Below are 25,119 nucleotides of genomic sequence, written 5' to 3'. Positions count from 1 at the left end.
GCTTCATCTGAAAACATGGCTGCCACTGAAACTGAGGAAAGTACTACTCAGAGAAGCAGCCAAGAGCCTCCTGGTGACTCGGCACAGATCAACAAATCAAGTGGAAGAATCTGTCAACCATTGAAAGAAGAACATAAAAAATGTTACTTTCAGTTTCTTTTTCTTGTTAAATAGTAATAAATACATCGGTTTTTAAAGACACCGCTCCAGAAATAACGATTGGTGACTGGCTACACCCTCAGAAGCCAGAAAAGAAAAGAAAAGAAAAAGTACTTGTTGGGGCCATTTTCCACATGAACAGATGCCAGCAAAATTCTGACCAATCACACACCAGGTTTGCATGTAGGGTGTGAAAGGTTCACTGGGGGTTATGACAAGAAGGAGTGAGAACAAGATTTGGTTTGCAGGTCCAACCTTTCAGCGTAGCAAAGAGAAAAACAATTAGCAGCTTAGTTTAGATGGAATGTTTCTCTGTTGATTCAAACGCAACATTTCTTTTGAAACATCTCACTCTGTCCTTCGGCTCTAAAAACACGCACAACGCCGTGTCCATCCACCTCAGAAAAAAACCAATAAGACGATACAAGGTTCTGGCTTCATGAGAAGCACTTTATCAAGATAATAAAAAAAGATATCAAACTGACTCATTTGTCACTTGATCTCTGTTTATCCAGCACAATCTATGAGGCAAAAAGTGTAGAAAGCTTGAGAACGGCAAGGATAAAAAAAAAAAAGCAGAAGCAACGAAGTCAGACAAAAAGAAGCCTTGGAGAGAAGAATATAGTGGGAAGGAACTCTGCCACAAAATGAGTGATTAAATGTTATCTCCAGCTCTGATTCCTTAAGCGATGAATGATGGATGGCTGCCTTGGTTGGCATCATCGCTGCATCTCAGGAGTCTGCTCAGCTGATTAATTATTGAGCACCTGAGGGGAGTAACAGGATCGGTAGAAATCACTGCTCAGCCGTCCTCTTCAGCGTCTGTAGCCTTCCTTTACGTGTAAAGATACCTCTCTGGATTTCCTTTTTCTAACCAAACATGCCATTATTTATTTATTTTTTTAAGTTGTCTCGACCCACCTCCGTGTCCTCCGTGTTTCTTTTTTCCCTTTTTTGCCTTCCCCTGCTGATGTACCTCCAGTCCTGGCTTGAGCTATCAAATTTTAATCACTGTGTCTCACTAAAGAGTCTCCAGCGACCAAAAGCCTCGCTTAAACCACTTAGTGTGCTGACTGAACGGGGCAGACATCCTAAATGCTCAGAGTTGCATTAGGCTTTTGTTTGTGAACATCTGAGATCAATCTCTGCAACTGAATCCAAAGTTCCTCTTTAACCCTTACTTGCTTTTTCTTTTGCCGCTCGGGATATTTAAGGTAAATCACATTTTTAGGTTTATGAAGAATTGGTTCTTCAATATGAGGGAATTGTGTGTTTTTACAAGACTTCCTGTTGTCCAGCTTATCAAAGAAAAAATATATATATTTAAGGTAATAACATTCAGAAAAACCTTTTAAAGGTTTTAAGCAAAGATGTGAAACCTCATGCATCTGTTTGTTGTAACAATTCTGCACGAGAAAGAGAAATGAATCCCAGAAACTAAAGTTTAACTCTCGCTGTAAAACTTGGAAAAACAGACCTGTATTCACCTGTGCCTGTGAATAATCTGCAGCCTATCTGTATCTGTTCCCAGCTTTATCCCACTGTGTCATGTTGTGAGCTGATTGGTGGATCCAAATGCAGGCAGGAGGCGGGCGGCAGCATGAGGAAATTAAAACATTATGAGAGCAATGGAGGAAAATATCCAGATAGTCTCAAAATGAAAAGGTGAAGGTAACAGAGAGCTGCAGAAAGAGCTCAATACACAAAAAAATATTTTACTTATTGAAGTTAAAAAGTAAGATTGGTTACACTAAGTGATGTATTTACATGTTTTTTAAATATTATTGATGATTATGGCTTAAAGCAAACAAAACCCTAGATTATTTTTCTCACTAAACCAAAATTTTATATAAGACCATGTCTCTAGAGTCTGCTGTTTTTATTTCTAAGTGAAATGCAAACTTTACTTTCACATCTGCAAAGATGACTTTAGGTCCACTGAGCAACAGTCTTCATCTGTAAATATCCACCAATATTCTCCTAAGGCTGTGGTTATCCTAGTTGCTTTGTGGAGCAATAAATGCTATTTCTATTCTACTCTAGCTGTGCAGCTTTTTCTACGACACTTTTTTCTTCCACTCAACTTCCTATAAATATGGCTGGATATAATGAAGAGGCAGCAATGTGATTAACCCATCCTGTGAAGGGTGACTGCTGGACAACTGATTCGTCCTCCATAACACAACATTTCTGTAATATAAATCCTGAATTTAGGATTTTCATTAGGCTATAATCACTAAAATTAACAGAAATAATTGCACGACTGTTTTTTCTTCTGTTAATATTAAACATAAATCTAAAATGTTGAAGTAAACAGAGTTTTTCACGAGGAAAAATATAGATTTCAAATCCTACCTTCCTTTATTTGCAGCAGCGGTTTGTTGATCCCTCTCTGTTTTTTTTTATTATTTTATTTTATTTTCTGCACAAAATAAATAAAAGAAAAACCAGGAGCTGGGGTGTGTTTCTTGTTTCTGCTGCACCAAACCCTCACCAAAACGTGACATCAAACCCGAGCCACTCACCAAACCGTGATTTATGTGTGTTGTTCATCATCAATTTTCTCCACTGCTTCTTGTGACTCTAAATTAGAAGCCAGGGGGTAACACTGGAGAGAGAGAGAAAAAAAAAAAGCAATTCAAACCAATTGCTTGGGGCAAGGGGGTGAAATGGGATTTGGGCTTGGAGAAAGCACAGAAAACTAAACCATAACTGTTTGTCAATACAAGCTGATACTTCTTGAATTCCTTTAAATATCTGCCCAGATGAAGCTCTCGGGCATGGAGAGACTGAGTTCCTCCAGCAACGCGGTGCTAAACTCAGGGGTGCGGGCGTAACTAAATTAATATTTTGCTTCTGGCGACAGAAATCAGGGAGCAGAAAGTCATTGAGAGTGAACACAATGCAACTGGATGGAAGAAATAACAAGTACCTCTCAGTGAGTGACCCTGCGACCTCTCCTCCTCGCAAACCTGTCAGAGTCTATGTGCTTTCACCGGGCTTTTACTCAATGAGGTTAACCCAGAGGTGAGGCTGCTCCTCTATAACTTCCATCCATCTATTTCTTCTTCTCCTTCTATTTACCTCGTACTCCCCCTCGCCTTTGTTTCACCCTGGTGGCCTTCATCTCTCTCTCTCTCTCTCTCTCCTTCTCTCTGGTTCATTCAGGTTCCCTCCTCCTCCTCCATTAATAGTTTGTCCCAGCTCCTAACTCCCCCTCTTACCTCACCCACCATGCACTCCCTTTCTCTCCTCTAGTGTATTAAGGGGCTTTGACGCGCTCAGTAAAAGCTGATTTATTCTCTGGGTGGTATCGATCGGTTTTTGCATTAAAGATTATAATTCATTACCCCGGCCCCTTTTAATACATTAAACACTCAAAATAAAAACAAAACACACACAGTCTACCACACACGCACTAGACTTTTGGATGTCCCCAGGGTGCTGGAAAACACTCTGGTCAAGACGTCTCTTGCGTGTTCCTGCTTCCCACAGCGCCCCCTGTCTGTAAGTGTGTGGACAAGCAGGTATAGACAGACCCTTAACGGAGACAAAACAAATGTCTCCCCACAATATATATTCATTTTAAGATGAAGACATTGTCCGAAGAAGAATAAAAAGTCACCAAAATCGTCAAGAAGAACACTTTAGCAAGCTCTTTCTACTCCCTTCCAGAATGAGTTTGTTTCTTTTCATGGCCTCTTGTCACTTTAAATCCAAATACTCTGCTGCTGGCCACGCCCCCTAACTCAAGTCTTGCACTCAAGCAGATGCGCAAATGGTTTCTGAATGGTAAGCCAACAAACACTTGTCCTTTCCAGCAGTTATTATTGTACAGCGCAGACAGCGGTGAAACCAGCTGACTGAAGCTTCTGGAACTCAGATTTGGTTGCTAGGTGACGGGCTGGCTTGGCTGGGGTTGCTAGGTGACGGTCAGTGCCTGGTTAAATTCAGCAGGCTTGCCAAAAAAAAAAAAAAACAACTCATTGGCCAAACCACAGGCTTTTGGGGTTTTTGTAAGTACTTGGGATGTTTTTAGAAGCAGCAAAGACAAAAGTGGAAGCATAAAAACGTGAAAAATGTGAATTTAGCATAATACGTCGATTAAAGATAAAAATAAAAATAAAAACTCACGGATCTCACTCACTTCAACGTATTTAAACATGCATTTTGAGTTTTGCTCAGAAATGAACCACACTTGGCAACACATCATTAAGTCTATGAAGTGTTGTATTCTGTGTGTGTTTCCCAATAAACTTGTAAAATTTAAAGGTTACTATAAATAACTTTTACAGTAATTTTAAAGGATTTATTTGCAGCTTAATTTTTGCCTGAGCTTTATAGGGATGAAAGTTCAAACCCCTGCATATTGTCTGTTGACCGTTTCTAACTGTGTCACCTAATCAAGTTGAACAGCCATGACGGACACTGGAAGTGAAGTATTGATTGTTTTCCCAAGTTATTTTAGCTAATAAAGCCAAGGCATTGCTGCAATATTTCAACAAATTTCATGTGCAATATGTGGCATTTTTAATTAGCGAGCTGGAGAAAGTGTAACATATGCACAGACATAGTGTAACTGGGGTTATAGCTGCTATTAACGATATGCTGACTTTTACTTCCTTTATTTTATTTACTGTGTTAACAAGCTACAACTAAAAAACTATTTTGCTGGTTCAGATTTTTTGTTCTTTGTTTTTTCCTTCAGAGGAATTACTTATCCGAGACGGAGGAGAGCATTCAGAAAACTTTGTCTACTGACAATTACTGCTTATTGGATCATTACCGTTAATTGTTTTGTTGATCTCATAACAGCTATAATTCACTAACAGGATTACACAAACCATTAAGATCTTTCTGAATACAGCGCCATAAAGCTTTGCACAAACCTTTGAGTGAACCTCAAATTTAAACCCTGAGTTATAAAGTGATTCTGATAAATTGATAGAGGCTTTACGTTTTACTTTATCTGGTTCTCATTTGAATTTACCCCTACAGTTCAGTAGACACAAAAGTTTTTAATGTACAGTCTGTGTTTGATGATTACTTTTATTTTCCATTTTATAATCAAATCCAGTTTACTGAGCGACCAGATGTTGCATAAGGAAATTATACACCATGATCCTCTTTATATGAAAAGCATGAACAAACAAACTGTAAGCATCTGCGCTGGGGTAGGATCATTGAAATAAATCATGTTTTTCTTTTTTCCATCATCAGATTGTGAGGATTTATAAAATTAAAAAAAAGCAACAAAGCAAACAGACATTTTCATTTTTCAGAATCAAGTTTCTGAAAGTAATTAAAGAGTTTTAAGTTCTAACCTAAAACGTATGGTTTCTGCAGAACTGAAAATAAAACTCGTGGAAAATGGGAAAGATTAAACACATACCTTCTATCTCTGATGCACTTGCTTTGCTACAATTATAAATATCACCAGTCACCTTTATCTGCGTCTCAAGGCGCTGTAAGAACATGGATCCCTTCCAGACAGGTCAAGGTAAGGATCTGTGTACGCCCTGCGTCCACGGCAATGTTTGTCAATAACCTTGCCTCTGTGGGATAGTCAGGATTTAAGAAGCACCATGTGTCCCTTATTGATTTTACCCCAAATGGCCGCACCAATTCCCTGCACAAAACAAGATTGCCCTTCCCCACTGACTTGACTGATTGATTTTGTATCTTGGCTGTGAGGACTTGAGGAGCAATCCCTCTGATTTTCCCTCCTTGCACTGTCACTCTGATGGACAATTTCCCTCTCCATCCATAGCGCTCCCCGTCTCTCCGCTTTCTCCTTCCATTAAAGACTCCTCCACCTCTTAAGCTCTAACTTCTCTCCGTCCTACCCTCCCCCCCACTCCCACCCTGCCTCTCTTTCTCTCTGACAGGCTTTCAGACAGTAAATCAGAGACATTGATCCAGCGCAGCGCCCAAGTGTCCTGGATTCTGCTAAAGAGCCATTTTCATTTCACAAGCAGTTTACTGGCCTCGCCACCCCCACCCGTAAACATCGCTCTCCGCCCTCTTCTCTCGCTCCCTCCATCATGGCCTCATCCATACGCATCAGCCGTCTCACCGAGCTGCTGGATGCTCATCCGCTCTGAGTGCCGGCCGCTGCTGCAGACTCAATTTTCATACAACAGAAACACCTTTAGAAGGCCTGAAAGGTTTCGTTAATAATTCAGCACACATAATCACGTATTTATATAGCTCACCACACCTCTTCAGCAGCCGGCCGTTCGGCAGCTACTTCCTCTGGTATCAACAGTTCTGAGTCCCTCAGTATTAGGAGCAAATCATCCTCACCGGACTTAGTTTGACATGAGTCGAGAAAAGAATTGAGTTCCTACTTTCCAGACTGGTTTTCGCTCTCCTCCAATATGAACTCTGTACTTTTCTATAAAGGTAGTTTTTCAATCTGAGTTTTATGGCTTTGAAACTCTGGAGAAAAAGCAGCCCAGAGCTGCTGGTGTATTACAAGATTTATGCCTTTTCTACACTCTAAACATCACAGGTCTGACATTTATGTCTGCACTCTGGAGGAATAACCTCACAGAATGCTTGAATTTTGATGCGACCTGGTAGGAAAGTCTGAAAATGATCGTGAGTGGGAATTAAATTGTTTCTGCATGCATTTACGTGTCTGTTTGCTAATAAAGCTGCAAGAATCATAAGTATTTCTGAATTACTTGCTCATGAATATGCTTTATAACAGAAAATAGGCACAAATGTGAGGAAACTTACGCCTCACAAATCTGTGACATTGACTGTGCAGGATTGTAAATACTGCTAACTTTTGAAATCATTACTAGAGGAAACATTTTCTGCCTGTGCTGATGAGGCGTGCGCCACAGCAGGGACACGATGAACCGTTGCCTCCTATTAAACAGATTCAGACTAATTCATCTGAATTCCTCAACTAAACAACCTTTTATACACCATAAAACAGCTTTTCAGTCGGGTTGAGGTCAGGGCATCAATAAGAATATAATAAATATGTAATTTCATTTTTAAGCTACGAATTGAATCCCATATTTGTGTTTTTTTAATAAGTAATTTTCTTAGACCCTCAACCAAGGCAGTGCAGCGGCGCAGTAGACTCACTGATTCTGCCTCCATGTTTATTGATGGGAAACAGAGTTTAATGTTCCAGTTTTGAGTCATCTAACATGTTCGCAGGAAACCTAAGGCATGCCAGGAATATTTTTCTCTTCGTTAGAGTTTGTTGTGTTGACGAAAGCCCTTCTTCAGCTCAGCTGTAACATCAACTCCACTCAGCCGTCAGGTTATTGCTGCTTTGGAAAGCTGGACTTCAGCACTTAATTAAATGAAGACAGATAACAACAGGTCTTCAAAGTCAGTTTATTTCTTACCAGTAAGGAGAACAGGTCAGCACCCCTCAGGGTGTGAAGAAGCGCAGAGTCAAACTGCACTTATACACGTCTTCACCCTCACCAAGCACCGAAACACTTTTATCTCGCACACATATGGATGTACCATCACTTCCCGTAGTTTGCTTCGAGTGCTGACACAAGCTTCTTCTAAAGCAAGTTTCCTCACTGCATCTTCTGCAAAGCATAGATCACCAGATGTCCCAGACAAAACGTGCAGTTGTTCTTTACTCCTGCGTCTGTTTCCTGCTCTGCAAGTAAACGAGCCTTGAGTCAAACTTTTCCATTAGCAAATAACTATAAAATCACAAGATTTCACGTCTTTTTAGAGTCATATTATTCACATTACCATCTCTGAATGTACAACATGTTGGAGCAGATGAGCAGAAGACCACACTAGGCGTCACCCCGGTCAGCTACAAACAGGAAACTGAGGCTGTAGTTCTTACAGGCTCCGCCAAACTGGACAATACTAAATTGGAAAAATGTTCAGTGAGTCTCGATTTCTGCTACAAGATTACGACAACAGGGACCATGTGAACATGAACCCAGCCTGCCTCGTATCAAAGTTCAGGCTGCTGCTGACCCCCTTTGCTCAAACACCATACAGCTTAAAAGATCACATCCATCCTACCTGAGGATAGTCATATCTGTCTGGATGAGTTGATCAGGACGGCCATCTTTTTCCTGGGATGGCCTCCACTCTTTACCCGGTGGCAGGAGACAGAAGGACAGAAGAGACACTAATATCAGTCCTGGATGATGTCTCTCACTCCGTGCATGACTCAGTAGCTGAACTCAAAGCTCCTTCAATGATCAGCTGCAGTTTTCAAACTGCGATTCAGAGCATAGATCTTCCTCCCTGTAATCAGCACAACTCAACCTCAGCGCATAAAACATAAGCAGATGTGTAAAGCAAACCATACATTTAAGTGCTGAAACCGTCCATTTTCAGTGTGGCATTAATTTTTTATTCATCAACTCATTATGTCCAATCAACCAGCATTTAGTGCCGTATTTGGACTTTACAGCATGTTCATTTATTTTCTGTTCCCCTGACTGTAAATTTTTATGCACTGGTTCATACTTGTAGATGAAGCTGCAAAGCTGTTTTTGGTGTTTTTGTTTTAATGTGAAAACTTTTCACATTAAATCTGTTTATGTTTATGAGTCTCTATACAAATGCACTTTATAATACCAACAGATCAAGTTTATGTCCTACTGAGTAAAATGAAGTCCAAGTTCAGGTATGATTAAATCAATCATATTGCAACATTCAAATTAAATCCCAAATATAGTGCAGCCTCGTTCAATTGATCACGTAATGGTTATTGATAAAGTTTCTGTCTGTCTTAAGAGGCCCAGCTGATTGCATCAAGTGACCAGATGCATTTCCATTGCAAATGTGTTCAAAACTTTATCGACATTATGCTGAGAAAAAAATATTTAGCAGTTGTGGTGTTCCAATTAAATAAGAACCACAATTAAAATCATGCATGAATAAGTTTGTTCACGCAGTAAGTAATGAAAAAACATGCTGCACCATCATCCTCCTACCACTTCTGTCATCTTCTTCTTTGTTTCTGTCAGTAGCAACATCCGGTTGTTGATCACATTTGAATCACTGACAAACCACCTTATCCTAATGCAAAAACTTTTGATCAAAACATGTTTTGTTTAATTTTTTTTAATTGGCATGTTTCTATTATGCAAGTTGATTTTTGTAAATCCTACTTTAAGGCCAGAGGAAATGCAGCTACTGATTTTGCAGCGGTCCCTGCTCCAAATCAAGCATGTGGTGACAGTGGAGAGGAATGATTCCCATTTAACAGGAGGAAACGTCAGCATGTCCAGCCATAGTAGGAGCAGACATCTGCTTGACTTTCTGAAGGTCAAAAGGTCACAAAAGAAACACAGATCCAGTAGCACTTTCCACTGGAAATAGCACAAACAGTAAACAGCAGTGAAACTCTTTTGATGGCCACAGTGATCAATAAAGAAATACAAACAAACACGAAAACAAACACTGAGCAGTAATTTTTCTAGAAGGAAATAAAGATACAAAGTTTACGGCTATATGAACTGCAAATAATGCACGGAGAGTAGTAGGAGAAAGTAGCAGAGTTGGCACTGTGTCCTTCAGCAGTTGATTGAAAATGAGTCTTAATTAATAATATATTTAAAGAATGAATTTTAAAATGTGGACTTTTTCATAGACAGTGAAGAAAAGCAACATGGCCTCCACCTCTTAATTTTGTTTCCAGAAAAAAAATTATCGAATTAAAAAAATTAGTGAAATAGATGTTAGGCTAAAATAAACTGCTATAAAATGCTGTGTGGACTGTAACGAAAGACACGTCAGTTCAGTTCTCTCCATTTGAAGGTTTACCCATTGTCCACTTTATTCTTCTGAACCTTTCTTTCATGTAAAGCAAAGAAATTAAACAGTGAAGAGATGTGAAGATCCCTTCAGTGGTAACACAATGCAAACTCCTTAAAAGATGGAGGTGAATGTTGCTGCTATAAACTTTGACATCAGATCTGCTGTGTTCAGACACGAGGGGAGAAGCTGAAAAGGATCAGTCCTTGACAGCTGTTACAGTAAATACATTATTTTCAGAACTTCTATTTCAAAAGTTCAATGATAAAACCAAAAAAGAGGAATCTGAAGAATGGACAAACTGCTGTGGGTATTACTTACTTTAAAATTTAAATCAGTTTTCTAACATTAATTCATTTTTATCGCTGAATTAAGAGCTGTACCCTGCAGTGGTAGAGATATTTTATATTGTAGTGTAAAAATCTTTTTCGCAGAATCAACAATAGAGATTCATAATTTATTAGAGTTTAGAGAATATCTTAAATCTAATGCCAATTAGTTAAAGTTAACTTTCTACTAATGTACAAGAAAAACACTCCTCAGTGGAAAAGGCTTCCATTAACTCAGAGTAATTTCAAGGATGAATGTTATTTAAAATAAGTAAATCTAAGACATAAAGGTCCTTAGCAATCGGTTAGACTCCCTCATGTCTAGCTAAATGTTATTTTAATGGCTTAATTTGGAGTTTTGTGGCATATTTTAATCTAAAAGGCCCTGAATACGTATTTACCCCAACAACATTTCTTTTGTTGTTGCTTTTTTCTCTCCACTCTTAGGTTTCAGGTTTAATTTTAATGTGTGAAAAAAATTAAACCTTTCTGAAAAAGTAAATGCATCCTAAACCTTTTTCCATCCTTCGCAGATTTTTGTGTGAACATTTATATCTGCTCACCACTCCTCCATATTTCCTCTGTTCGCATATTTTGACTTTCCAGACTGACAGCCACTTTGTTTCTCGTCTGTTTTTTAATTTCTTTAGATGGAAGAAAGATGTGTTGGTTATTGATTTCTTTTCAGCCAACTTCGTGTTGACAGACAGGTCCTATTTAAATAATTAAGGATTCAGTCAGTGTCTAAAAAAAATGTGGCTAATCACGGTTAGCTCGTTATCTGACAGAAGGGGTCAATTACTTTATCAGTTTGGGTCAGGCTGGTGCAGATAACCTTTTCTGTTATTACAGACCCATTTCGTATTCATTCTGTAATTCTTTCCCTGATATTAAAAGTGTTTCGATGTCCTGAAAGTGTGACAACAAAAAAACAAATTCTGCACTGCGTATTTTGTTCTTTTTAAGCCTGATGTTTCCAGACATCACTCAACTAAACTAACGTTCAAGGCCTTCATCCTCTTCCTCACAAACAATACAAGTACAACAGGCTGTTGTTCTGTTTCCTCATATTGTCTGAAAATTGCAATTACATTCCTGATTGTCATCACTAATTGGATTTACTTCTGATGTGAGCCACCTGCAGCAGCGTTTACAGTCGTGATTAGGTATAATTAATTAATTGGGTTAAAATGGCCCAAAACCATCGTTTATGTTGTTGCTAAATGCATTTTTAGCTAACAAGACCCAGCTGGAATAATACCTTAGCTTGGCGTTTTTATGAAGGCAACTCCAATCTTGGATCTTGATGTGATTACCTGAATCCAAACATCAAGAGTCATAACCTTCTTTCTGCCAACAGCTGTAGTTTCCAATAAAGCCTCTGTGCCAAAGGCAAAGTGAAGGATTTCTCTCAGACAAATGTTAAAGTGATTTGCATAATGCATTAAGATGGTGAAAACATGCAGCACAAACATCTTTAAATAAAGAAAAATAAAATATCTGTAGCTAAGGAGAGCATCCTTACAAATATTCAATTAGGACAAGAAGACAAAAGCATAGCAGCAATTTAAATCTGTGTTTGTGTGAACGGAATATTTAGGAATCCAAAAATGTCCACTATCAGTTTTGATTTTGATCTTACCACCAGACCCGTCCCAGATCACCAGAGCGGTTCAGATTCTTCACAAAAACATAAATAAACCACAGAACAAAATCTCAAGCTGCAAATATACTCCTGGCTAAAGGGAGGCAGTGGTTTCTATGAATGATTCTTCAAATCCCTGCAGCCACTGTCAACATCACTTACTCTTATTTGAGCGCCTGACTCATACTAAGGTCGTTCTAAAAGACTGTGGCAGATGCAGGCAATTTCACTGTCAAACCTGCATAATAAAGAATAACATTTCACACCTTTGTGCACCGCAGTGCTCCATCTTTTGAGCTTTTCTGTAATTTTCTCAACAGTTTCATCCGCTTTTGTCTCGACACAAACAGCAGAAGATGTAAATTATATGCATATATTACACATGAACATTGGAGAAATTTCAAGAAGGATGTTCAGGTTTAGCTTTCAGAGCAGGTAGGTAGTGGATGTTGCAATGTGCTGATCTCATGCAGATAGCAGATCATACTATTTAGATTTATCCAAAACAGCTGAGCAGAAAGAAACAAGAGCATAAAGCAGGAAAAACAAACCTCATTCAAATTAAAAGGAAGCACTTCAAAATAAAAGCACAGACATGAGACATTAAACTACTTGAAGAATTAATAACATGTTTATATATGTATATTATCACAAAAACACCTGACTGATAAAGCTCTGGAGAAAATGACTTAAAATGATCAGTTTCTCTTATTTTACTTGCTATAGGTGAATATTTGAGTAAAATTAACATCCTATGAACTATTGACAACATGTCTCTGAAACTCCGAGGAAAGATTTAGTATTTATTTGCAGAAAAGGTCAAGATAACTAAAAAAAATGCAGTGCTTTCAGACTTCAAATGATGCAAAGAAAGCAAGTTCATATTCATTTAGAAACAACAATCCTAATGTTTTAACTCAGGAAGAGTTCAGAGATCAATGTTTGGTGGAAGAAACAGGAGGTTTTCAATTTCCAAAGCTGTATATCAAACATAAACAATAAAAAAGTATTGATAAAGGCAGTCCTGGATTTTCTGCATTGACTGACAAGTTGAGCATCGAAAGAAGCTTTTTGTGAAAGATTTTGAGGTGCCAGTATAATCCACAACCCAATCAGGGGAGTGATAGTCCTTCAGCGAAACTTTGCCACAGAAACTCTTTCCTCCTTCAGAGTACTTTATCCTCCCAGACGGACAGTCCCCTTCTCTCTGGCGCTCACTCTCCCGCATCATTCTGTACGCCACTGCAGCGCGGCGAGGGATCCCATGTGTCGTCCTCCACTGCATCTGTCTTAGGGCCATAACACTCAGGACCCAGAGGATGTGTTGGAGTCTGGCTGGGAGGGGTGGTTGAACGATTTCCTGGAAATAACAATAAAAACTTGTGAAATGGCAGCCAGAGATTGCTTCACTACTGCAAACCCAGGTGATAATGCTGTCAGCGTGGAGACATGCATTCCTGATCACACCCTGGAGACTAACTCGGATGACAAGGAGTGAGAAGACTTCAGCGTCCTGGCGTGTGGCAGAATGAGGGGGAAAAAAGACACTGATGGATTTAGGCCTCAGATTGAGAAGCCCAGCTTTAACGACGACTCGTTTTTGGCTTTAAATTAAAGCAAAAAGGGAAACTTGAGATTTAGAGTTGGGTTAAGCTGTAGAAATGGGATTCACAGTTAAACTCTGGAGCTTTATTTATCTCTCACAGATTTGCACAACTGATTTGTGGAAGTTTTTAATTGACTGTTGCTCTTTTGTATATCAGCATTTAAAAAAATGAAGCTCAACATGATAGTCTTGCCAGCGTGCTTCAATGAATGAAACTGATGTTAGCGCAGACATATTGTGCCTCCCTTGTTTTGTGTTTATATTTGAAGCTTCGTGTCTCTGTGTGGTTTAGGAAATTCACACTTGTGAATCCAACTCTTGCTTTTGAGATTCAGGTGAAGATCCTTGTTCATAAATTAAGTCTGAAGAGTCTAAATAAATGATTGAAATGCCTAAAATGAAGTGGACATTCAAGCCGATGAAGAGTTTTTGCTGATTGGAACTGTAATAATGATGAAATGTGTGTTATTTTGATGCGCTTTGAGGCAAGAGGTTTCAAGCACATCCATAACTCAGATTTTATTAATTTAAATGAAGAATCCGATTGGACTTGATAAAAAGCCTGATTCAAAATCGCCCGTTTTTGTATCGGGGACAAAAGATTTGTGCAGCCGTCTACTTGTGTTTCTATTTATCAGAGGTTACTGGTGTGAAAATCTCTCAACCCTGATTGATGAGCTGCTCCTGTCAGAAAGAACAAATTGCATCAAGATAAACTCATTTATTGTAAAGTTCTCCTTCCATTTATAAAACTTTTATGCCAATAAATCTTTACTTATTTACTTGTCTGCTACACACACTCAGAGATACGTTTTGTGTCACCTTGTGCGACGATTGACGTTTTTTTGTGCAATTATCTGACAAAAAAATCTGCATATAAATGAATTATCTCTTCACAGTCCGATTAGCTGCGCTGCCCAAGCGTGCACAAACACAATGAGCAGCTGAGACGCAGCATGAGAGGAGGGAGAAAACACATCAAGAGAGCTTGTCGTAATAAAAACCATTCAGCAAAACTGCTAATGGGCAAAAATCACGTCGTTTTGCATACAAAGAGCTTTTCTGCAGAACCTGAAACAGCAGGAAGACACTGATTCCGAGTAAGAGTCGCCTAGATTAAAATGACAAAAGCAAAATGCTGGAGAGGAACAATTTTCAAGTTTATTCTGGTGGAAAGAGATAAAACAGCAAATATTTTAAGACGCCAAAGGATGTTGAGAGGGATGTAACTTGTTACTCTGCGTCAAAGCCAGCAGGTTTAATGACTGTTCATCAAACACTGGAGCAGACACTGCTGTTAGCACGCTTTCAGAGGCTCTTCCACTTGAGCTTTTCTCCTGGGGGTGTTAAACTGGAGCAGACACACACACACACAGGTGAGCCGGCGGGGCCGCGGGCAGCGAGTAATTTCCAGGACCTACGAGATTATCAGCACACGTTCTGGAAGATGGCAGGGAATCAGCCTTCAAGTTACCAAAACAGTTAGCGTTAATTGGTCTTCATCTGTCATCTCAAACAGAGCTGAGGACGGCTGGAGACGGAGGGGGAAGGGGGGGAGGGAGCGGAGGACGAGGAAGGGAGAGGGGATTACTGACGGGACAGTGATGAAAATTGGTGGCGGGATAATGAGTCTCGTTGTCTTTTCATCCTCTCATCCCGCGCGTCTCTTGCTCTCATTATTCAGAGTAACTGGTTGGAGAGAGGCTTCACAGTCTGCTGCTTATTAAAAAACCCACAGCTCCGTTAGATGAGTTCATCAGTCTCTCCATCCCTCTCTTCCCCCCCTCCATCCTTCCATCCATCTGACCGCAGGCGCTGCATCTATACCCTCCTCCTCTCTCAGTTTGAACTCCTACATCCTTCCTCTGATTCCTTATCCCTCGCTCTTCCATCTGTTTATTTTTTCCACCATCCTGTAGAGCCGAGCAGCGAGACGGAGAGCTGCTGCTGCTGCTGATGATGAAGATGATGATGAGGCCTCTGAGCTCCAGACAGAGAGTGAATCAAAGAGCTCAGGAGAGGTAAAAGACAATCCCTCTGTGACAGATGAGGCTTTTATATAAAATATGGGGCCATCTCCCAATTTCCTGTTTATGTTCTTTGTAGTTTTCCTCCCCGCAGGCCCACCTCTCCTCCTTCTCGTCCTTCCTTCCCCGTGTGTCTGTGCCACCGTGGCAGATTGCTTGGAATCAATAAAGATGGTTGTTGGCAGACGAGAGTCGTGGGGCGGGACGGTGGCTCGCTAAATGCTCATTTCGCCTCGCACAAATCAACACCTGCGTTGAGGCCGACATGCGACGGCCGCGTTCTGCAACAATTAAAAACTCGTACAAATGTGCTGTGGGGAGAGGCTTGATGGCGCTTGCATAAATGTGCATATGGTGCGTTTTGACAGGCAGGCAGGGTGGATGGGATTTAAACAGCACAGAGACAGGAGGGAAATGGAGGAGGAGGAGGAGGGATGGGCTGTTACAGGGGATGATCAGGGACTGCTGACTGTTCAGTTCAGTTTCACTTTTTAATTTAATTTATCCAGAAGGTAATTACTGCAGGGCGTCCGGAATACAGAGTTTCACCCATTTTAATGTAGACAAGGCAGAAAAATCCACACCCCAAATTAGTGGATACCAGTGGAAGTGTGGGAATAAAGCTGAAGCCCAGGTTGATTTAGCAGCTTTGTTTGCATCGTTGGGTGCGGCATTTCTCACATTCCTGTTGTAAATACTTCACAGATTATCTAAGGGTCAGATGAGGTTGCTGGGTTGTTGAGCTTGATGACGTGGCTCCCCAAGATGGTGGACGGATTCTGACATAAGTAGAAATAAACATAGAGATAAAGAAATGGCTTGATGAAGTAGTTCAAGTGCCAAATATTGAAAAGGACAAATGAAAAGGAAGAACATTAGCAACTTATGTGATTCTCCAGTGTGACATATATTAATATTTATCATTTTGAACTGTATTAATTGTGACGTGACCGTTCAGACTGCAGACATTATCCAAATTAGTTCCACATATAGAAGATCAGATTCTTTTTCTTTCCGGTGTGAAAAGATCAGAACTGGGAAGTTCAGACTGCAGTGAAAAAGTCTGAGGAGTTTTGCAAATGGGTAGGCCTGTCACGATAATCAATAAATCAATTAATCACATGATAAATTAAAACAAACTCAATTATTTCCATTGCCATGGTTTATCATTTATCTCTTTTTTTCCGTCTTTCTACCAAAAACTGGATGCTAAAAGTCTAATTTGGTGGTTTGGTCTCAACTAGCACTTCTTTTGAAGGACAATTTTGTTACAAAGACGTCAAAATTCATTTTATTTATTTATTTATTTTGGATATTTAAAATGTCTTCCAGTTCCAGTGTTAAATGTTCATTAGAGTGTAAAGTTTACTGATCTGATGTGCTCTTGTAGTTTTATTGTGCCATTATATTACTTCAAAATGGTCTCAAAACAACAATATTATCGTTTATCACAATAACTTCTGGAACAATTTATCGTCCAGCAGAATGTGTCATCGTGACAGGCCTACATATGGACAAAAAAAAACAACAAAACATTGGATTTGATTGCATTTGCCTTCTGTGTGGACTTCGCTTTTATCCATTTGGTGTTTTCCAGCTTAGCGTTTTGCATCTCTGGCTTCATTCTTTGTGTTTTTCGTAAAACGGTTTTAGCCAACTACTGACTTCCTTCTTGTTGAACATACTTTTCATTACAAAGGAGCCTGGAGTGAATAAGAAACAGGAATGTTTTGATTTTAATTCCTTAAAGAAACAACAACATAAGCCAGCTTTGGTGGGGAGAAATATTTTCAGGTGTTCGCTGAGAGACTGAATGTCGTTGGACTGTAAATTGCTTTCCACTGTGCAGTTCACCGTCCTTGATCTTGGGCTTTGTAGTTTTGTCAAAGTGTAATAATGCTTAAATTCCTCAGCCAGAACTACAACACAGGGAAAAAATAATGCAGCGAAAGCATTTCTCAAAAAGCCACAGGAGGAAACCAAAGTGACCAAAGTTTACATATGCAACACCCAACAAAAGGTAATTTAAGAGATTTCTATGAAATGTTAAGGCTTTTAAAGGCATAAATTTCAGATTATTATTATTAGTATTGTTTATAAGACCCCTACCAGTATCAGGAAGAAGAATAAATATAAAATATAGTATGTCTGGAAAACAAAATGTGCTCTGGATTGTTTTTAATCCTTTTATCCAATTCTCCAAACCTTCTCCTGTCCTTTATCAGCCCCTCTACAACCTCAAAATTTAACAACAAGCATCAAACAAAAGCTGGTCAATTATTTTAAAAGGCTGTAAAACTCTTTCCTTCAATAAAAGATGAGTTGCTTTCATATAAATTTGGACTTGGACACGGAATCCTTAAAAAATTTGCAAAGCGCTGCATTTTAGTTTTACTTGACAGTAGTTCAGATTTAAAGCTCAACAACAGTTCAACTAAAACATGTTCTCACCTCAAACATTCATCAAGTGATGAAGACAAACATAACTTTTGAAGGACAAAATGACGAGTTGTAGTTACTTATGCAGTTCACTCAGACAGCTCCGCATCTTATGACACCTTAAAATAGTTTTCAAATATATTCAAAATAAATTAATAAATGTGAATAAGCATACGCAGATTTTGCCCAGACGTCATGATGGGGTGTTGTGTGTTAACGTCGTCAAAATACGTGTTTATTACAGTCACCTATTGAAACCTGTAAGAGTAACTCGTCATAAATTAAACCCTCTTCGAGTATTTATTGTCCCTCTCATCCAGCCTCCTGCACAGAGCGATATGAGACAATGAAGAAGCAAATATTAATGTGAAATGCGTTCCCAGTGGCCTCCTGACTCATTGACTCATATCACATCCAGAGAAATAATCACTTCACACACAAGAGGCCTGTGAGGTTTGCTTTAATAAGCTTTGTCGTGTTTCACACACACACACACACACATTTAATTGGAATCCAGATGCAGACGCGTACAGGACATGTGATTCACTGTGGGCTGAGCAGCGGATTACAGGTTTAACGCAGCTTTAGGAAGATTTTCGATAAAAACAGTTAACATCATTTCCCACCTTAATCACAACACCTCTCTGAAGCAGAGAATAAAAACTAATCAACATGTGAGGGAAAGAAGCAATCTTGCTGCAGGGGAAGGTCTTGATCTGGAGGAGGGGTCTGGATGTGGCGGCGCGTATCCACAGCAACCGAGTCTCAGAAATCCTCTCGTTCAGAGCTTGCTCCTGACAGTGGCCTCTGTGGGGGCAAGCGGAGAAATATTGGAAACTGTAAAACAAGTGAAGTGGACATTTTACCCAGGTCACACAGCGGTTTATGGCACTTTGGCATTTAGGAGCGTCTGCTCGCCACTGTTAGCGAGGATTAGTCACTCCCGATTCAAAACATGCAAGTGCACGAACGTACATCAAACGGACAGCCAGCGTGGGCAGCGCGCGCCAGGTGTTGGAGACACATTAGGTTTATGGAGGAGGCTTGGAGGCCTGCCTGCAGCCGCTCTGTCACACAGGCAGACGGTTTTGGTCCATCTACCCGCTGAGCACCTCTCAGCGCCGCTAAAAAAACCTGCAGCATGTCCATTAGAGTGGAAGACAGCGAGCTTTTTAAAGAAGCACACCTGCAATTTCTGCTACACAAAGGATCTTTCTGTCTGTCTGTCTCTGTCTGTGATCCTATGTTATTTCAGATTCCTTTTAAAGGGGCAGTATTATGTATTTTCCATGCACATATTGGCATTTTATAGAAAAATAAAGTAACTATGTTAACTTCAGGATTTATACAAATATGGAATGTGACTTTAAAAAATTTGACTTTGTAATTTTACACCTTAAAAGCAGGCCTCTGTCTCTTTAAGAACTCCTGCTCGTTCTGAAACTTTTCCTTCAGGAAGTCATCACAGCATGGCTCCTCTATTAACCCTTTAACAACATTTAACCAGCGTTTCACTGAGAAGCAGCTCCTATAATGAGCTCACCAGATGCTCAGTTCCACCAGGTGTTTGCTAATTTCTGCTGGCTAGTCTGCAGGAGCTGAGTGGAGGAGGTCTACTCTGTGAGTGGGAGCTCAAACTGCAGCTCTGAGGAGGAGCTTCAACCTCGAAGGCGGGGCTAGGTTCACTCAGGTGTTTTGCTGAGGTGCATTGTTGCCATGGAGACTAAAGGATTTCTCAAACTTTCATGAAAGGATCCAAACAACACTCCATATTTGTTTTTGATGAGGGAATAATGTTATAAAGCTGAAGATCAGGGTGATGGTATGGAGTCCTTCCAACCTTAAACACCTGAAGCTCATAAACACAGAGAAATAGTTAAAATAAAACTGGAAACTTGGAAAAATCTTACAAGAAGTTACAAGAATAAAGATTTTTTTTTTTTTCATTGAGCGGTGTGAATTATTTTATATTCCACTGGAAAAACGTATTGTTTGAATAATATAAAAATAGATCTACTATCAAGAGGAATCCATTTGGGAAGGTTATAATAGGATAATTATGTATCTTTTTGATACTTTCTAAAATTAATTGTGGTTGTTTTGAAGCTGAGCTGCAGTCGTCTGGGAATGATACGTTCACATAGAACAGATCATTTCAGCATTTTACTCGCAAACGTTTTTATTTGTTCTTAGCAGAAACAACAAACATGTCTGTCATGTTAAAGAATATCCTTTGCCAACCTGATTTTATAAAGTAATGAGCTGTGAAACTAGAGCCATTGTAGTTTATAAATGAATGTTGGAGAATTACAGATTTAAAAAGTTAAAATATGTTTAATAAAGTTTTTATTGTGTGCATAATTTATTGTGTGTCTTGATCTAAAGTCAGAAAAATATGTAATATGAAAATTAGCTTTAAAATATCTAAAATGGAATTTAACTGATTATGTCAATAAGTTCATTTTTAACACATTTTTAACCCTAAATTATAAAAGATACCCAAAGGAAATGCTTCACATTTCTTCTTAAAATGTTTTCATACCTTATAACGTGTAATTTACTGATCACTTTGCTGAAAAGAAACGAAACTAAATGTCATTTTTACTGGGTTAGAAATAAAGAACTGCAGGGAAACTGGTCAAAATTCAGACTTTTTATTTTTATTCTGCTACAACCTTTGATCTGAACATATTTGATGTGCTATTTTCTTTTTTTCTTTTTGCCATTTGCCAAATAAAACCTTCTCTTCATCTTCACCTCGGAGGCTAAAGACGAGTTGGAAAGAAACATCTGATTTCAGCACATCGATCCAGACTCGTGTACATAATAAACCTGATATAAAGAAAGTTTATATACATTTCTGCCTGATGCATTTCAGTGTATAAAACATCGCCACTTTTACACACCTGATTCCTGGTACTTGCGCTTCTAAAAGGTTCGTTATGGAGCAGGAAACTTGCGGCGCTCTGAATAAAAGTTTTATTAACCCTTTTCTATTTATTTTCTTAAAACATGGTCTGTAATTTAAAGCCACCCAAGGGGAGAAAAGGAGGAATGTTTTTTTTAAACAGAAATAAGCCGCTCTTCTGTTTCATCCCGACTTTATTAATGATTTTCTGTATGTTTCTGTTTGTGTCTATAAACGATAAAGCTGTTCTACAATTTGTGCCTGCAACTTTCTTTCAATACTTCATAGCTTACTCCCCCCTGATGCTTTAAAGCTCATATCAAAGCAATAGTGTCTCTGCCAAAGATAAAGATTTAAAAAGGTTAGATACAGATTGAATAAAACATCTGTACTCTGTTGTTTTCTAGATGGATCAAATATTGCATTTATGAGGCTCCACCTTTTGCAGCAGATAAAAGGAACCAGAATCACGCTGCATGTGAGACCGACTGTAAATAAATGTAGACCCTCAGTGTGTCCTGACCGCTCACACTTAGTCCTGCTACGTTTTTATCTTTGGTGAAGAAAAAAAAAAAAAAAAGCAGGTCCAAGTGCATCACAGCTTCATATCTCATTATTTTTAGCCATTGATCTTCCCTGGAGCCAGAGAATAAATAAAGAGATAAAACCCTCCTGGTTGGATCTGTCCACAAAATGAATCGTCAATCTGAAAAGTTGCTTTTAAACTGGCGGCTTTTCTCTTATTTCACCAGTTGTGTGTTGGGGGATTTTACTTTGCATGGTGCAAATCCTTATTTTATGGTATAGTACACATGTTGCCTTGATCCGTCAAGCAGGATTCAGATCAGAGTTTTGCAGCATGATGTTTTCAGATGCCTGAAGCATTTGTCTGCCTTTTACTCCCACATGGAGACTTAAATCTTCTTCCTTTAATTTCAAGTTAAGTGGCTTGGACTGAGTGAGTAAAGTTTGTCCGCTGTGGTTTAAATTTATTTTTTTTATTTCGCTTAATTTGCATCTATTTTTAAAAGCAGCTCCAGAATGATGGGAGTGAATGTTTAAGTTTACATGCGGCAAAGAGCTGCTGAGATTGTGACGTCATTTCCTGTTAGCATAAACTGGTCAGGGTACGAAGCAGCTATGTTCCTGAGTATTAATCACTAGAAATCAATCTAATAGATTACCTTTGGAATGCAGAGGAATATGGATCTGATGCTGACTGAAGAATTAGCTTTTCTGAAGGCAAAATGGAGTCAAACCAACAATAGGAAAGTGAACTTTATAAAGCTGCATCTCACTGCAGGTTTATATATATCTACAGTGAACTTAGATTTCAGTCACTGGCTCAGAAAAAGTAGAAATAGTGAAGAAATAATCCTTCAAAACGAACCTCAAGTCTGGACTCATTAGGGAAAGTCACATTTTTTAATCCTTTTACTTCCTCAATAGGTGAATCACATATTGAAAATGTAAAATAATTTCAACCTTTACTTTTCACATGTATTCAGCGGAGGTAAAAAAAAAGAAGCCCACCTTATAAAATCTTTTTAACAGAGCAATTCCCGTAGAATAAATGTTATTGACGCAGTTTTTAAAAGTAAAATTCACGTTTTGAGAGTCGAGGGTCAAAAAGTTACTAACACGAATTTTTGCTTTGCTTTATATGATGCAACAAGGAACATGATACCTTAAGGAAATTCTTCAAAATGGGAAAGACAGCAAAACATGCCATTGAGGTAAGGTGGGTCAGTGTGTGGACTGCCACATGTCAGGACACGGCCACTAGTGTAGCTCAAAACAAAACAAAGCCTTAGTTTAGTGTGTTTGAACCCATCTTTACTCAGGAGTGACAATAACTTTGGAGGAGGAAACTATTGACTCAATTCAAAGCAGCTGAAGCTTTGTTATGTAAGGAAAATGGATCTTTGGTTTTTGTGAAGTGCATTGAAATGAGATTTGGATTCGAATAGCCTAAACTTTACAACATATTAAAAATACCTTTATTATAGAGGTTTCTTCACGCAATCTAATGGGTGTATTACTGCATTCATATGATAATTCACCTGTTGTTTTATTTACATCCCTATGTTCAAAACATGCAAGAATACAATCATTTGTTTAGTGTTTTGGTTGCCTTTTCTTTTGTAAGATATAATTAAAAACTCAAGGTTCAGGTTTCATATGTAAAATCAGTTCCAGAATAAAGATGATAAAGAGTCAAAACAACCAAAAAGACCACAGCACAATATTAAAATGAATCTACTCTAAGCACTAAGATAAAAATATAATGGAATAACTCAATCTTATTCTGTCACTTACACAGCCACCGAATGCAAAAGTTTACCCATCAATGTTAAAATGATTTTGTGACAAAAAAATATTTTCTCCTGTGTGTTTTTGCTAAACGTAGCTTGGATATTTTCACTGAATGATAAAATAATGCCTCAGATTTGTCTCCCTGGTCTTTAACCCAGACAAATAAGGAAACCAGAAGGTTGCTAACAGGAAATGCTGCAGCTGATTGCTGCTCTGCGTCTCCTGGGAGCCTCTCTGAATGGGTTTCTTCTGATACATTGAACTCTGTAATAAGAAATAAAATCAGAAGGCTCAATTATGTTGAAATTTTGCTCACAAAATGCTTAGGAGGACGAAGGTGGAGTTTGATTTATGTAGGTGGTAAAAGCGGGGCGTTGGGGGTTAAGACTGCAGTTGTAATACTGACGCTTAATTTGAATAATTGAGTGAATGAGCGATCATGCTTAGCAGACGCACCGTTTAGCAGCATAACTCTATAAATCACAAATGTAATCAAAACAAATGGGAGAAGTCATCATGTAACAGCACGAGCCAACATGAAATCCCATCAAATTTACGCAGTTACTAAACTTAATATAACCACACAGATCAATCGTTCATTTCTTAGACTCTGAAGAAGGATGATCCAGAATTAAACTATTGTTAGGAAAGTTTTCACACACAAGCCGTCTTCCTAAAGCACTTCTGAGCTAGCTGGCACACAGCATGCTGGTTACCTTCGCTACAATCTGCAGGAACGGGTCAGGCTGAAGTGGAGAAAGGCAAGAAAAAAATCAAATAAAGACACTACATATGGAACAACAGCAAAACAATGTGTTTGATTTAAGTTGAAATGTTGCATAGCATTTATTGAATGATTTATTTCTTGCTGGCTGCTGGTAAATCTTGCAGAAATGCTGAAAGAAGCTTAAACGTTGACATATAAAGGTTGAATCAACTTATTGTTAAATTCTGTCGTTTCTCCTTTCATCCCCACTTGATAAATATTTATTTTATAAACTGAAATTCAAGCATTGGCATTCTCACTTCAAGAACCATCAGCTGTGTTCTCGACTACTTTATCCTCACCTTTATTTATTTCTTCATTTCATATTCATCCATTTGAGATACGTTAATGTTTATGGCTATCAAAACAATGTGTGCAACGTTAGAAAAGTGTTTCAGCACGCAGCATTCCCAAATGAGCTGCTTTGTTTTTAAGAGGACGGACAGAGATAGTAACACTGGGTTGCCATAGCGACATCTGAGGTTGTTGTGTTGGGTTTTGTGCTTAATGTTGTAGGATGGAGAACATACCATTATGTGTTTGTCCCTCCAAAAATACAAAATAATCTTTATAATACTTGAAAATACAGAGATTTCCCTCCAACGTCTCCTTCATATCCGACATGTGGGTGTATCAGACCAACTGTGTTAATTGTTCTTGTTGTTTATTGTTTCATCCCTATTTCACCATACAATGCTTCCAGCAATGTCACAATGTAAGAGTAATGACTATTATGCTGTAAATGACAAGCATTTTATGAACTGGGCATATTTTGGTGGGATGTGGGAGGATTGTTGAGACAGTTATTTTGATTTTCTTTGTTTTCAAAGCCAAAATGAGCTTTCAAAAGCAATATTTCAGAGATACAAACTGCTTGTTGGAGCAAATTAAACTTGGATTCAGAGGTTCCGGTGTACGACCTTTAATGTCACCGGCTAAATCCTGTTTGCAACAGTTTGTGTGACACACATCTGCAGCTCAGTTATAAACACAGTGTAAAAGAGTGCTGGTCGGCATTTTAAGGAGCGTTCACAACCATCGATTGTTGCTTAAAAGCCCCATTCGTACGTAAGAGAGTGAATGAGATTAGGACGTTTGTTTGGAGATAGAAGACATCTCATGCCGCTTGGACGTTTTGCAGAAACTCAGAATG

At 38.8% G+C, this 25,119-nt stretch overlaps 1 protein-coding gene across 4 annotated transcripts in view; it reads right to left on the bottom strand.

Moving 5' to 3' along the window:
- Window positions 1-18,420: 18,420 nt before the first annotated feature.
- The window catches only part of macrod1 (mono-ADP ribosylhydrolase 1), a 175,420-nt gene continuing 168,721 nt past the window's right edge, over window positions 18,421-25,119 (bottom strand). For 3 of the 4 annotated variants that reach the window (XM_016670590.1, XM_007550331.2, XM_007550330.2), the window contains one exon: window positions 18,421-18,783. In XM_016670590.1, coding sequence (XP_016526076.1) covers window positions 18,742-18,783 — 42 coding nt within the window. In that variant the 3' untranslated portion in view covers window positions 18,421-18,741. Of the gene's footprint in view, window positions 18,784-23,916; window positions 23,947-25,119 lie in introns of all 4 variants that reach the window. The other variant, XM_016670589.1, reaches the window with a different exon arrangement.

Source organism: Poecilia formosa, unplaced genomic scaffold, assembly GCF_000485575.1.
Source record: "Poecilia formosa unplaced genomic scaffold, Poecilia_formosa-5.1.2 Scaffold35, whole genome shotgun sequence".
Classification (NCBI taxonomy): domain Eukaryota; kingdom Metazoa; phylum Chordata; class Actinopteri; order Cyprinodontiformes; family Poeciliidae; genus Poecilia; species Poecilia formosa.
Note: the sequence above shows the minus strand (reverse complement) of the source record. Positions and strands in the feature narration are given on the sequence as shown.